Here is a 15752-nt window from a genome sequence, read left to right on the forward strand (position 1 = left end):
CGTTCACCTGGACCACGGTTACAGAGGCACGCCGCCATAAAGCCATTTCCTGCTCCGCTCCCAGGCCGCGTTCCACCAAACAGCTGTTCCCCCCGGCCCAGACACCGCAAACCCCCTCCGTTTCATCTCTCCCCACTGGGTCTTTATGCCTTCCCGTGCTGGAGGCCTCCTAACTGAACAAATATGCAGCCCTCACCATGAGCCCCTGCGGGTCTGGGCTATCCTCCCCCTCGCGGGGATGACACAGGGGCTAAAACTCCGGAGCGACTCGTCTTCGTGCTCTCTGCAGCGGGCGGTTCCTTCGCCTCCGCTCGCTGCGCGCCGAATCAATATACCTGGGCCCAATCTGCAGGTGTTAATTGGCCGAGGGGATGCGCGGGCCAGAGAGGCATTAGTCATTTAGCGACAGGGCGCTTCTGTTTGTCCTGCCTGTTTTCATTAAGGGCCTGGCGTCAATGTGCTAATCATATGCTCGGTCACAGAGTAATCAGTGCTGGGGGTAGAGGCTCAGGAGCAGACACACTGACCTCTCCGATACGACTAGCCTCAGCCACCTCCACCCCCCACCCAAAACGCATGCACAGGCACACTGGCCACTGCAATACGACTGGCCTTAGCCAAAGCTCCCCCTCCAACCTCCCCGACCACATCGCATGCACAGGCACACTGGCCACTCCAATATGACTGGCCCTTTCACTCGCCTCAATTACCCCCGGCCTATTTCACGGTCAGTCTAATGACCAATCGCTCGCTATCGACCTGGAGCACGCTCCGCTTCAGCACACTTGAGTTGATCTGTAGGAAACCAGGCCCCGGGAAGGGTGGAAGGGCTGGCCAGGAGCTACTGCAGAAATCAGCCCCTGGTTTATTTTGAGGAACCCTAGGCAAATTGGGCTTATCTACATTACAAAAGGCCCCCGAATTCTACCGGCTGTGCATAATGGCAGGTTTTAGCCCCTCGGGTGCAGGGCAAAACGCACTCTGTGTGGATCCTGTTTTTAATCACAGTCATGTCAGCTCATCATCTTTTTCAAAGCTGCAAAACAACTTCCCTCCAAAAGAATATCTGATTAACTAAATTGATTTGGCTCATTGCTTAATACATTTGGCTGGCTGCTTAATACATGCGGACGTGGACCAAGCGATCCGTTTCTGATCCGTCAGGCAGGGGAGCGCATTTTTGCTATTAACTGATTAACTGAAGCAGAGAGACATACAGCCCTGAGCCAGGGGAACAAACTGGCAGTGAACTGGGTACAGACAGCCTGGCCAGGGGCCTGTGGTCAAACTGTTCCTGCTGGTGACGCCTTGCCCCATTTCCCTGTTAACCACAACTGCGGTACACAGACTACAATGGGCAGACAGGAGCGTACACCCTTTGGCTCGAGACTGACTGAAACAATCATGCAAAATACTTAGATTTAACCAACTCTCTGTGGACTGGGAATATTAAAAACAGATTGTGTGTGCGCCTGTGTATATTTGTGCGTGTGCTGTTGTATTTATACCTTTGTGGGGACCTGTGTGTGTGAGTGTTGGTGTGTGTGTATGCGTGCGTGTATGTTTGTGTGTGGGTGGGGGAGAGGTTTACTTGTTTGAACCATAAAGCAATCAAAAGAAACACAATTTCAATGAACAAATGTGCTGAAATTGAACAAAAAAGCTGTAGGAAAATAATCAACATTTTCTGTGCTTTCCTTTCTGCAGAAATCTAATTACATTCTAATTAACATTTGATATTTGAGTCTAAAGCACTGCTTGAGCAAGCTTGCTGAATGTCAAACAAGTGTCTCAGGACAAGATTACACTCCGGGAGGGAGGAGCCACAGTTTGGATATTCTTGTCAAATATCCAGGGTCCTTGCCGCTTCTTCACCACTCAACTAATTATTTCTTTGGAGAAATAAAACTGGATGTTTAGCATTAATGAGATTTCCATAACTCCCAAAACACACTGTTCAAATCTGATGCTTCAACCTCCTCTGCTTTGTGAATTGTGCACCGGTGGGTTGAGCGAGAAATTGGAAGGAATTGGTTTACATTTTTTCATCCGAAAAAAAGAGAGCCGAGGGACCTCCGAACAATGCCGGAACGTACCCGGAGATTTGGATTAACTAGCAATACTATCAAAAATGAACAATGTTATCTGCACCGTGGTCTATCAAAACATTCACAGACAATGAAGAAACACACCGTTTGAGCACTGTGCCTATGCTCCCCTTTCAAACGAGTCCTCTGTCGCAAGACAGCAGAGCTCCACCGCAGTAATAATAATCTTTTTTTCTTATAACAAATGTTTTTCCCTTAGCACATTCATCCAGCTATATCTGAAAAATTTCACCCTATTTGAAGCTGGCGCAGGGGTCATTGTGTTTTTGTGAACCCAGCAAAACAAAAAATTCTTTGGCAGAGAGGTATCTGGGGATGAAACGAAAGGCGGGGGGCCCCCCCTCTTCATCATTTCCGTCACCTCGCCTCCCTTCCCGCAAGGTCGCAGCGAATAAAAAAAGGCCACAATTTCCTCGATTTCCTCTGAAAAAGCTAGCGTCGTACCGAAAGCCTCTTTTCCTTTTTGAGGGCACATCCAAAGCAAACACACGGCATTGCAAATCAGACAGTGAAATTAACCCCGGGCGCTGACTGGGTCATGCCTTTGTGTTGTGTAATGCCGAACCGCCAGCTCTCCAACAGGAAGTGACACGTACACTGATCCTGCTGCCACCATCTGCCACCCTCTTCACACCAAGAATGGCCCCGTTTTCTCTCCACCCCATCTGACTTGCTGAAGGGACTTGATTGGTTGAGCCAAGTGATATGTCCCTTTGCATTGGCGTCACACAGCACTGTAAGTCCCGCCCTTTCGCCATAAGGGCTCATAATCTTCCTGGGCTCTAAGCATCTGAGACTGTTAATGTCCAATGTCCACTGTCCAATGTCCAGCCAATGTCCAGCTTCCCTGAGGCGGCAATTTATTACATACAAAATTCTCCTGCAGAACGGAGGCTTTCGATTGCGACACAATTTCCGACTGTCCAGTGCAGGCATTTATCAATGACATTTTACCACATTAGACAGGGCTATCGTCAGTGGCCTACAACCCCAGCTGGACAAATGAAAATATTGGAGAAATGGGATTGCCAGGGGCAACCGAGTGCTCAGGGAAGGCCAGCTGACGGCCAGGGTTTCTGACACAACGGGGTGAAGAAGACAAAACGCAAATTCATGACGCGCTGCCCCACTGAGCGCTGCTGACACGTGCGGGGGGCTGCGGGGAAGGTCACCTGACCCGCTGAGGTCTGACTGTGAGCCCTGCTTACCTGATGAAGAAGGAGGCCGCGGCGGAAGTGCCCTGGGCCGATCCGGGGGGCCCGACCGCGCCCTGCGGCGGCTGGACGGGGGTCCCCTGGGGTGCAGGCGGCTGGCAGCTGCTCACACTGGCACTGGGGGCCTCGGGGGCCACACTTCCCCACTCCGGGTCAGCCGTCAGGCCCTGCGTCTGTAGAGAGGCACGGGGGAGGGAAACCACGTTCAGCACACAGCCCTCTGGAGTTTGACTGTACCTGCCCCACTATCTAAATGCATGTTAGTGTCCTATACCTGTAAGCACCCTCCAGACCTGGGTCAAATACACAATTGCTTTGGATTAAAATACTCTTCAACGCTTTACTGAGCTTGTTTGGTGTATTGTAACGTATGAAATGCTCCCAAAAGGTGCAAACCCCATTTCTGGTCCTCCTGATCGGCGCAATTGCACCACGAAAGATCAACTGAGCACAGTATTTTAATCCAAAACAATGATGTATTTGACCAAAATCCGGCACCCTCACAAAAGAAAGTCATATCACCCCATTTTCATCCAATAATAACATAAAAGTGAGTGGTAGAAACCAGCAAAATGACCACGAACGGCAGTTACGGTCACACTAGAGTGGCCTTCATTAACTTGCAGTGCTGATGGCAGTTTCCTGTTTAAGTCCCCTGTGAGTGTTTGTAAGGGCTCGTAAGGGGAACAGGCCACAGAAAGCAGCTGGGTCTAGCGTCAGCTCCACCAGCCAGGCAGAAGGCCGCTGCTCTGGGTCCCTGCGCTCTGGGGGCAGGAATGACCGCGAGCAATAACGCGGTCCCCCGCTGCTGTACACAGAGGCCCCAAAGCGACAGCCCCAGCAGGTCAGGGATGGATAATCTGCACACTACAGCAGTTATTACAGGCACAGAATCCAGCAGGTGTCCACAGATAACCAGCACTGCCCCTACCTCTGTCACTCTCCCCGCACACAGGTGTTTATCTCCTGCCTGTGCACTCGGCCAATCAGAGAGGACCTCACAAGCACCCCTGCCCTGCCTGAGCACAGAACATCTCCGCCACCGTCACGGCAACAGAAGCCAGCCAATCACACCATCGCTCTCATGCAGGCTGCTGTTCGTGTTGACTGTTCACTTGACTGTGTCTTGCCCATGCATAATATAAATATTTGACTTGGACCCGAAATTGTCACTGCAAGGTAATCTGCACTCTTGCGGGCCCCCAGCCAGACTCTTGTACCAGCTTCCACAGCATTTAAACAGAATTATGAGTTTGGTGGGCAGCCAGACTTTCGCGCAACACTATTCTCCCTCACAGGGGGCAGTGCGGTGCCACTCTGCCTTCTGTTCAAAAGAACCTCCCCGCGCTCGTCTATCCGAGCCCGTATATCTGCATTAATCTATGTTAATGGAGCCAACATGGAGCCGGTCGCTGGGTTACCTCAACTCCTGCCTCTGAGCGAGCAGCGGAGCTGATTATTTGCCAATTTCAGTTGATTCATGCTAGTCGGCTAACAGGATTACAGGGAAGGCATTTCATCACTCTCTGCAACCAACACACCCTAACAAGGGTATGAGAGAAAGCCTCTCGCCACAGTACCACAGCCCCGCACTGGAGTACACACAATCCTTCAGAGGTAACTCCATAATTAATTCCAAATTAGTGCGTCACTCTACATCTTTTACCATCGCGGCAGTGCCGTTTCTTCCCTTTGCGATAGTAAACGACACCCGGGTCTTTGTGTAAATATACGGCAGTGATAAAAGAGAGGAAGTTACAGGAGCCCGGTGGCTGAGGGATCCTCAGAATGCAATAGAACTCCTTTTTTTCCAGCGTCACTTGGGAGTCATACGTACTCCAGCTCTGACTGATCGTCGCCTTCATTATTCCCGCCAAAATAACAGTCTTATTACCATAATCTCCAAGGCAGGCACAGAATTTCAAAACCGTACCTTCGCTCTTCTGAGAGATGCGAGTCCCGTTTATGAAATTAACCTTTCCTAAGTTTGTTTACTTTCTTGTGTTTTCCACAAGGTTGCTCCTTACGGAATGGCTAAATCGAGTCCCTAATCTGAACATATCAATGCGAGAAAATACATACGGATATTTGCCAGTTCCTTGAGCACAGAGTAACATACACATCAAGGAACTGATAGCCTTAATTGAAAGTTGCATTGCACCACCTGAGATGATGTATACAATTACATTTTTCAAGTTATCAACTAGGGTAATGCCTTATACTTGCCTTACGTTATCAAAGCAACATCACTATTGCCCTAAAGTTTAATTTTTCAGCTGATAGAACTCGATAGCAGGCCTATTAATCTTTAATGTGCGCTCCATGAGATACAGGGGCACAATCCACACGTGAAATTATACCTCCCAGAGAATAATTTAAAAAGATGTTTTTTTTTCTTGTCAGAAGCTGTTCTTAAACCCATTGAGCATGACTTCCACCTTGCGTGTTTCTTACCCACCCGTAGATTTACCTTGGCTCAAGTTGCGCAAAATCAAACATGAAGGTAGGCCTACGCATAGTTTTTGACTTCACACGTCAGGGAATGAAAATAACCCTAACACGCAACCGGCGGGGTTGTTTTTCCGAGCCACGGTTTTGGTTTTTAAGTGCTTAATGGAGAGGTGGGATGCAAAAAGAAATGAGCTGAAGGAAATTCTTCTCCTGCACTCAACCAAGTAGAAGAAGCCAGGACTCATGCAGGCTCCATGACAGGCAAGGCAATCAACGGAGACCGTGAAGGTGGGCACATACATCAGTGCCATACAATCATAATAACACCTTCGCCCACACTGAGGGACGACTATCTAGACAGCGCATCATGCCGAGGTGTCAGATGAGTCAACGTGGTGTCAGGTTTTAGTCAAGTGGCTACGGGTTTAAGGCGCGGTAAAGCCGTCTGTTAGTCTAGCCCGCTCCTCTCAGACGGCTGGTGAACAGGAGAGAGGGAAGGCCTGTCAGCCCTCTTTCTCCAGGGAAGGGAAGGGACTTAAGTTCTTAAAGCAACTTGCTCTTTAAGGCGCAGGGACGTGCTGACCCTGAGAGAGGACCGAGCTCTGAGAATCCCCTGTCAGGTAATTAGGCCGCGTCAGGGCTGGGGGGGTCTACAGACGGGGGGGCCTGGGGCTTACCGTCGGTAATGAGCGCAGGCCCCGGTACCCGTTCCCTCCCTCTGCTCCTGTCTCTCAGAGAGAAAGGGGGCCACAGACAGTCCCCCCCCCCCCCCCCCCCGCTGCTCAGCACAATCGGGGGCTAAAGGGGCGCACTCCTCCCCCCTACCCGGAGCTCTCCACAGTCAAAAGGGCAGCGCCGCTAAGAGCCGCTACCTAGCCTAGCCGCGCTCCCAGGTGACCTCTGCTCCCCCCAGGCCCCGGGCTATTATCGACGGGCCGGAACGGGCCCAGTTAATCCACCGCCGTCTCGCCCCCTGACTGGCAGCACGTTACCGCACGCGACTAAAAACAAAAGGGAGGGTTAAAGAGGAAAATAATGCAGCCGAGTGTTCTTGGAGGAGCGGGGGAGACTTGAGAAGTTTTCCTACACCGCAGGGCTCAGACGACACCGGAGCGGACGAACCGGCTGGCTCCGCATCTGGAAGTTCGCTCTGCTCTTTATGGGTCCGCTGGGAGGCGGCTGCCTGAAGAGGTCCAGTTTCATTGGGCTGCCTCACACGATGGGCCCACCGTCTGGATCACAGCGCCAGGTAAACACGGGCCCACTGACGGACAGATGAACAGAGCAGCTCGGCCTGAGAGCGGGACCCGGAGGCGGGAGGCGGAGCCATAGCCCGGAGTCGGTGAAAACAGGAAGTCCTCTGAGGAAAAAGCTCCAAGTAATGATTGAAAACAAATGGTCCCCCTTCCTCCTCCTCCTCCTCCTCCCGGTCTAACTCTCTCCCCAGTGCCAGTGGCACGGTGCCATGTTGGTCCAGCTGTACAGCAGCACAGAGCCACACAGATGGTGCGCAGCGTTTCCAATGGAAAGCAGGCGACAGCAGGAGGTCACACTGGGCTACAGTGAGACACAAATTTTTCAAGAAATTCACAGAGCGAGCTGCAGTGCCAGGCTCAGAAAAGGCCCCTGGTCTGCACATGGGTTCTGCTGATTAGGATACACCCCAAAAACATGCTGGATGTGACTTTGGGAGTTAATGGTGTCCCCTGGTCAGGTTAAGCTTTTCCATTTCAGATTTTTTTGCGCTTTCACAACGCCGTTCCTGGGTGTCTTTTGCATTTCACAGTACCACAGTGCCAAAAGTTCGCAGAAGTAATTGCACCATTATCCTTCCAATCATGTCCTGATGTTAAAAGATTATGCAGATCACTCGAAACTAAGGGGATGCCAGAAATGTGTGAAATGAACAAGAGGCTATGAGGGGGGAAAAAAGATTTTGATTTATGTCTCTCACTCACAGTGAGAGCTGAGCCTTTAGAAACAGCCCGGCAGTCAGCTCTGTGAAGCTGGTGGCTTCACCCGCTCTTCCAATTAGACTTCCCGGATAGATGTCGAACGCTCTTTTTCACTTCAGGTGAGGCTGTGGTCCCATCTGTCGGCTCTGAGGGGGCCTTCCTTCTCATTTCTTCGTTGAAACCAGGTGAAATCTCTGCTGCAGCACACTTCCAAGGTGCCCCATCACAAGCCCCGAGCACTGATGATGCCTCGGGCTCCACGAATGAGATTTCCCACTCAAGGACTAGCTGCCAGTCAGACCGGATCCTTCCCTTTCTCTGAACCCGCCGCCTTTCAAACCATTTCCCCCAAGAAATCAAGCCCGACTCCTGAAACACACAACCCGAGAGCTCCCGGGGTCCGTCACGTGGTGTGGGACCTCGCTTTAATGAGGGAGAGGACCTTTAGAAATGAGAACAGACACATTTCTGGGTTTGCTTTCGTTCTGTATCCTGAAGGGACGGCGGAGGTCTCGGTGGAAGCTCCAGTGGAGACGGTCCATGGTGCGCCGCAGACCAAAGCCACTGTAATTACCCTCAGACAGGCCTGAAAGGCTTTCACACCCTGCCCTGCCCTGTACACCCCCTGCTAAAAGCCCTGCCAGCCCCACTTCCCGAGGCTCAGGGGCACTTGTTGACAGTTGCAGGGGGGAGAGCTGCCTGTGTTTGCTCTTAGACCATGAAAAGTAAACAACGGGGAGGTCGGGGATTGCTTTTCTTTGCCGCAGACAGGGCCTGTCCGTCAGGACCAGCCAATGCTAAAGCAAGGAGAAGGTTTAAAGAGACAGGATTTCTTCCTCATTGTGCCGTTCTGTACGGCAGGGATGATAATCTGGTGTGCACTGCGATTTTAAATAACTTCTTAATTTCTTAAATAAAATTATTTTCATGGTTTGGAAATTTTTTTACGATATTGCAGGTAATGATTACTTCACCCTTTGAAGAGTAGGTTTCTAAGTCAGTGTTCTAAAACACCACTGCCTTCAACTACCAGTAGCGATTCTTACACCAGGATTAGGATGTTCAGCTCAAAACATAATCGCACATTTGTGATCTCACACCATAAAGGGCATGAAACTGACTAATGACAGACAAAGTACCGATACAATACCAACCCACAGGAGGTTGTATGACACCACTGATCTCCAGAAATGTCACACCAGCACTACAAGGTCAGGCCTGGGCAGAAATACTTTTAATGCATACAAAGACCAGGTTTCCTGTGACTGCCGTCACAGTGGCGGGTGACGGCTGGGTGTTCAGTTCACACTGAGCCCCTGCTGAGAAATGTCACAAGGTGGCGCCGAAAGCAGGCTGGGGTTTAATCCCATATGCCCCTCACAGAAAGAGTGGGCCTCAGTGCACCGAATCCTGTTATATGCCTGAATCTTGACACCAGAAATAGTCTCCCTAATCCTTACAGCACTGGGCTCAAATCCTTACCCCTCCATGTTATGACCACCATAGAGATCAGGGGCTGCTGCTGATGGACTCCCTGTTAGCGTATTCTTTGCCATCTAGTGGTTAAATAGAAGTACTGCCTTTTCTGTGGGGGAGCTTCTCACTTGTGGGCAATGATTAAGTCAGAGCGCAACACTGCTGTTCCTAGTCATACCAAAAATCTACTAAGAGTTATTCTGATCTCATCCTTACCTCCACTGACCTTAGATGAAGTGATTGAATATTAATAATGAAGTAGCCTAATAAAGAATGCGCTTCAATGCACACTGTGCTCATTACTGATTTTACTGATTGCCCTGTGCAATCAATACTGAGCATTCACCCTGGACTGCTGCCCAAGCTGGCATCTGCATAACCAATAATGCACCTATTGATTTCTGCATCTGTGCACGTACATTACTGCACTAATAAGCACCTTGTGTACAAGTGGGCCAACCAGAGACTGCACAGTCGCTCAGACTTACTAGATGATTACTCAGCATGACAGAGCACCATTACCTCATACCCTACAAGTAAGACCAGTCCTGCCAGAATCATTTAAATCAGAAATAAAATTTTATTCCATCTGTAATGTTCTCGGAGGCCTGTGAGCTGCCAGGAGGACTATCTACAGACAGAGTATATTTTGCTAGTAGTGGTATTGGGGTGGGGACATTACATCAGCCAAACTGCCCACTAATAAACAGTAATGCTAATCTGTTTTTGTTTCTCTCTGTAATCATTAGTGGACAAGTCTGATAAATCCCTTTTGTGACATCATCAAGATGAGACAGTTTGTTCTTGCATCTGAAGGCTAACCCAAATGCATCACTTAAACTGTAATGATTGAGAAGCCCTGGCCTTGAACTGGGTATGAGAGACACGATCGTAAGATCTCAGGCCCCCCACAACAGAGAAATACAGCAGGCCGGAAATGAAACTATGTATCTGTCAGCAACTTCAAGACCACAGGAGAAACATACAGGAGAGAAGAATTATGGGAGGTCTCCACTGCAGTTAAGTAATCAGTGTGAAGAATAGCTTGCGAAGACCTTGGAGGAAAAGGTCACCAAATTAGCAACGGTTTTACCCAGTGACCTAATAACTCCAAGGGTCCGGGACTTCTGAGCAGCCAAAGGTCACGACTCCAGCTGAGTTCTGAGATGAGAGGTCTGAGAAGCCTCAGGAGGGCCCGGTTCTGGCTTCGCTGAATTATCAAACTCTAAAACACCGCCTTAGTCTGGGAACCAACATTTCCACAAGCTTTCAGCCTCATCAACTCATCCCCTAGAGTAGTGTGAAAAGACTTTGTGCTCCTATTAAAAATGGCTTCTAGTGAAAACTAAATAAGCCCTCTTTCAACAATACTGAAATCAATTACAGTCCCAGTAGAGTGAAAAAAAAAAAATCTACAAACTGTGATTTGATGAAAAAAATGTTTCCCAAATACGGAGCATGATTGGAAGGCAGAGAGAGAGGGGAGAGGTCCTACCAGGCAGGGCTGCGGCAGGAAGTTGTTGACGCGGGAGATGCTCCACATGCCCTCCAGGTACTGTTGGGCCTGGATGGTGACCGAGCTGAGGGTGCTGGTCAGGGGGCCGGTCCCCACCGTCACCTGCACGCTGGATTTGGGCCCCGCGGCGGTGCCCTGCTGCCAGCCCAGGCCCCTGCGTCTCTCGGGCCCGGACAGGAGGGTGTGGGGTTTCGGGGGCTGTCTCCCGCCGGGCACGGCCCAGTCCCGGGAGGAGGACAGGGTGACCACGCCGTGGCCGGCGGTCCGAGGGGGCAGGCCGGAGAGGGCGCCGGGGGGCATTTCGGGCATGTCTTTGCCCACGGCCAGGATGGTCTGGAGGGCCTGCTGTCTCAGCTGGTGGAGCGGGGTGGAGCAGACCTCGCAGCGGGTCCCCTCATGCCGCCCGTGCGGAGGGTACTGAGGCACTTGGAGCTTGTCGAAGAGGAATGTGGCGAAGCCTGGGTCCTGTGGAGGAAGGACAGCGAGGGGTGATTAACTCTTTAACAATAATTATCATTATTTGTCATTTAGCTGACACTTTTATCTAAAGCGACATACAGTTGAGTAGTCTAAGCAGAGGACAATCCCCCCTGAAGCAATGTGGGCTTAAGGGCCTTGCTCAAGGGCCCAACAGCAGTGCAGATCTTTTCGTGCCTACCCTGGGGTTTGAACCACCAACTTTTTGGGTCCCAATCATGTACCTTAACCACAAGGCTACAGGCTGCCCAAATGTTCTGCTTGACTGTTTTTTTCTTGGTGAGGGCATTAAAGGGTTAAAAAAGACACGCAAGCAAAAGGAGAAAATGACGGCTGTGACCGCTTCATTTCACCAGTCTGACCGAGTTCTTGGATCTCAAGGATCCAGGGGTGTCCTTGCCTGGTTTCTGATTCTAATCAGGCGATATAAAAGGCTATCGGTGTGGTCTTGATCCTCCCCTGGGAACGGCCCAGAGACCCGTCCGTCTAAATCCTGGCTTAGCCGCTTCCTGACCCAGGAGGCTGTGTTTATTTAGATGGCTATCCTTGAGCTGCAGCTGCAGAGAGAGGATCCCGGCGCAGACGCCCGGGCCCGTTCCGCGGTAATTGCCGGGGTCTTAGCGAAAGGCAAACAGCAGGAAAATTAGACGGGGGGGAAAAGTTTGCGGAGAGGAAGCGTGCGGATTAGAGGCTCAGACCCCACGGGTCGGGGCGGATCCGACCGCTCTCCTCCGAATTCATCCCGCTCCCCTGCCGATTGTTCAGACGGGGGTTTTCAACACAGGCAGCCTGGCATGCTTTATTTGGTCTAATGCGCTGCAACAGGCGACACCGAATGACTGCGTGTTACACACCGCCGCTCATGTCAGTACCCGCTGAGACGGGAGACAGACTAACGGAAGGACACTGCAGGGAGGAGGGCCCCCTCCCGCTCTTCCCAGGCTACCTGACACACACCTCAGCTGGGGAGAGAGAAAGTGAGGGGGGGGGCGGTGGGGATACAAAACAACAGCTGAGCTCAAGGCAGAAGGAGGCGTGGGGGGGGGGGTATTTACATATGATAAGACGCCCGGCGTGAGAATAATCTTCAGCTGCTGAATTCAGAAGCTCTCGGTGCACCTGATGACCACTCACACATTCGGCTCTCACGCGTGTAATTAGCTGCCCTTCGAGTGCAACAGAGTCACTACTGCTGTATGTGTGTAGCGCTTAGAGAGGGGCTGAGAGGCACACATCCACACACACACAGGCACACACACATACACGCAGGCACGCACATACACACACAGACACGCATACATACACAAACAAACACACACACACATACATACACAAACAGACACATGCACATACACACAAATACACACACAGGCACGCACATACGCACACACATACACACACAAACACCTATACACACAGACGAACACACATACATACACAAACAGACAAACTCACACACGCACACACACATATGCACACACGCACACACACACAAAGAGATACACACAACAAATGCACACACACGCACAAAGTCACACATACACACACACAGTCACACACACTCACACACACACACACACTCACACACACTCGCTCTCTCCATCTCCACCTCTTTCACACTCAAGTCTCTTAAGGGGCATAAAGGGTAAAAAGCTCAAGCCCAACGGCATTAAGGCCAAACACAGCACAACAAGAGCCCGCAGATGCATAAATGTTTACGAGGGCTCTGCTCTTCAGTGGCACGCCGCTAATCAGACCGAGTGAGGCTGTGGAGAGAGGGCTTGCGCTAGCGCAGGGCTAGCGCTCTAACCTGCATCCACAGGACACCAACATTAATGAACATTAATGAGTCCAAACCCACCTGAGGAGTTACTAACATAGGGATTAGTGGGACAATTTTTTAGCAGGATGCCTCAAGCCCCTAAAGTTAGCCGTCGAATACGAAGAAAGTGGCTATAAGTCACAACACGGCTACCTTTTCCTCTGGCTCAGAGCAAAATGTATGCCACCCTGATGCTCCACAGAAAGTCGGAAGCACAGAAAGTCGCTCTTGATTACCAGAAAGAGCAGCAGCCACCTGGCTGGGGTGTTCTCCAGCCACAGCATTAACGGGCAGCCAGGCAGAGAACATTGGATTATTATTCACTCCCGACACAGAGCGCTCTCCCCAGCACGCTGCAGGGCTCCCGGCTATAGCGCGACCCCAAAGCCCCTCGTGGACTCGCGCGGTGCACAGGTCCACCCCAGTAATGAAAAAGATAAATCACCGCCGAGATCCAGCAGGCCGAGGGACCACAAAGAGGGGGCCGCCACTGGGATCGGCCCATCTGGGAAGGCACACACGTGGACAGGCCACCGCACTCTAGCCCCAGGCTTCATCTCAGAATACCAAAAAATCCGCTTTCCCTTTCTTGAGCAGCGTCAAGCCTTGCTTGCTCGTTAGCTAGTCATTAGCTTCCCTGTGCCCCCGAATGTCTGTCACATCAGCTTAAAGGTGACATTCTCCCAAAGCGTGAGCTTTAGTTTACTGCAAGCTCCGAAAATCTCCATAAAGCCATCGAGTAATATGATTTAATGCGCAATGTGGAGATCAGTATTCACAACGCACGCGTGTAGATGGCTCCCGTTTCGGTCACTAAATACTTGTTCGGCACCAGTGCAATTTTGACCCGATTAAGGACACGCATAATCATCGCAATAAACCACCAACTTCGAGCCCATCGTTATATACTTGTTATATTCAGCAAAGCATTCAGGGGATATGTAGAGCTCATCAATCCATCCTGCATTAAACATACAGCACTTTGGAGAAAATCTGCCATATTAGAGAGATTATGAAGCTCAGATGAGAGGAATTACACATCGCTACCATTATCTACGGATCTGCACTCAGCTGCCGTTACATTTTTAAGCTCATACCAGGGCTCAATTATATGTAATTGTAGCCCTTTGGACTACCATAAGACATACATATACTGTGGGATAATGTGTAGGGGGATTCTGAACAGAAGGTATTTTAATATATGCACACACACCCTGACAATGTCCTTCAGGGACTCTACAGAACATCGGACTAACAAGAGAGCAAAAAGGGTTCCGTATAGCTATGCAAAGGGAGGAGCTCTCAAAAAATCATCTGGATCTCCATGCAAGACATGGGACAGAACGCAAGCCTAACCCAGCGCTTATGTCCGTCTCAAACCTTGAGACATTACTTTCAGAAAGAAATCAATTTCCCGCCACACCTTGGCTACACACATTGTTAAGCATTGATTTAGGGAACTAATAAAAAACGCAAAGCTCCCCTTCTGCTGTTCTTTTCAATTATGGAGGTTACAGACTGGGATTCCCTTGTAAAGCTGTCCGTGAAGTTTATGTTTCCAGGAGTGAGCTGGAGGTCAGAAGGAGATGCGCCCTCCTCAGCACCGGGTGTTCATCGCGTTTGATTCAGTGCTTTTGTCTGCAGGGGTGGGGAGTGTCCTGCAAGGCATTCTGGGAAAGGTTGACAGGGGCCCCCGCTGCACCAGATGCCTGCAATCTGTTCACATCTCGAGTCGGAGAGATCTGAAATATCGCAACATGGACAGCTTAGCTTTGAGAAACGAGAAGGTGTCCTTTCTACAGCGTGTGCGTGGGCGGTTAACGTGCGAAAGTTCGCGCTCCCAAACCACGTTCCTTCCACAGCAGATAAAACACCCCGGCTTTCCTCTCGGTCTGTGAGACAAGGAACTACAGGTGGTTTTGTTAGGATTCTCAGAGCAAGGAAGAACATACCTCTTTAACAAAGTCTTTTTTCGAGGACTGGTTTAAGAGGTTATAAAACACTCTTAGTATCTCCATTTCATTGCCTTGCTACTACAACTACAAGATGTGTGTGCCATGTGGCCAGCTGATATCCAAAGGCCTCTCTCTCTATACAGACTGTTTTATGATCGGCTTAATCTACGGCTAACAGGTGTGAGTGTTTGTAAAGAACTTTGTCTCGCAGCCACGCAGATGCACGCTTCTCGTGTCTGAGCCGAGCACATCAACCCTCACCGGGAGACAATAGCTCCAGCGGATCACAATGTGGTGCGAGGCACCTCCCTTTGATAGAGATTTAAGCCTGGGCGGCCGTCTGCTTCCCCCAGTTGTTAAAGGGGCCTCAGCCATTGTAGGGAACAAGTGCAAGGTTACTGACCCACTTGCCACAAGTCAATACCCTTCAAAGGGGCGGCAGTCCGACCCTCTGCCCGGCGTACGTACGCATCACGCCCCGCGTGCTTTCAGACGGGGAAGGCAGACAGCGAGGAATGGCACCCCTGCCCCACGGCCTTATGGGACACGGCGGCGATGGTTTACTGCCTGTCAGCATAGATTTTATTAAACTCTGGAGGCTTATGAAGGCAGATTCTATGGCCTCATTATAGATACGCGAGGGCCAGGCGGGGTATGAACCCAGCCTGTGGAGTGGCTGACATATGCCACCGAGGCAGAAGTTTGTCTCCACCTGACACACGGATGATGAGGAGACGGAAGGGGAGGGAGGGGGATGAGCGCAAATCGCCCGGACAAA

The 15752-nt window shown here is 50.7% G+C and overlaps 1 protein-coding gene across 1 annotated transcript in view; it reads right to left on the bottom strand.

Annotated features, from left to right (window-relative positions):
* The window catches only part of kif26ab (kinesin family member 26Ab), a 110434-nt gene that overhangs the window by 46335 nt on the left and 48347 nt on the right, over positions 1–15752 (bottom strand). Inside the window, exons 4-5 of the mRNA XM_061216774.1 lie at positions 10700–11185; positions 3317–3495 (exon numbers count right to left, since the gene is read on the bottom strand). Coding sequence (XP_061072758.1) covers positions 3317–3495; positions 10700–11185 — 665 coding nt within the window. The remainder of the gene's footprint in view (positions 1–3316; positions 3496–10699; positions 11186–15752) is intronic.

Source organism: Conger conger, chromosome 1 (assembly GCF_963514075.1).
Source record: "Conger conger chromosome 1, fConCon1.1, whole genome shotgun sequence".
NCBI classification, from domain to species: Eukaryota; Metazoa; Chordata; class Actinopteri; order Anguilliformes; family Congridae; genus Conger; species Conger conger.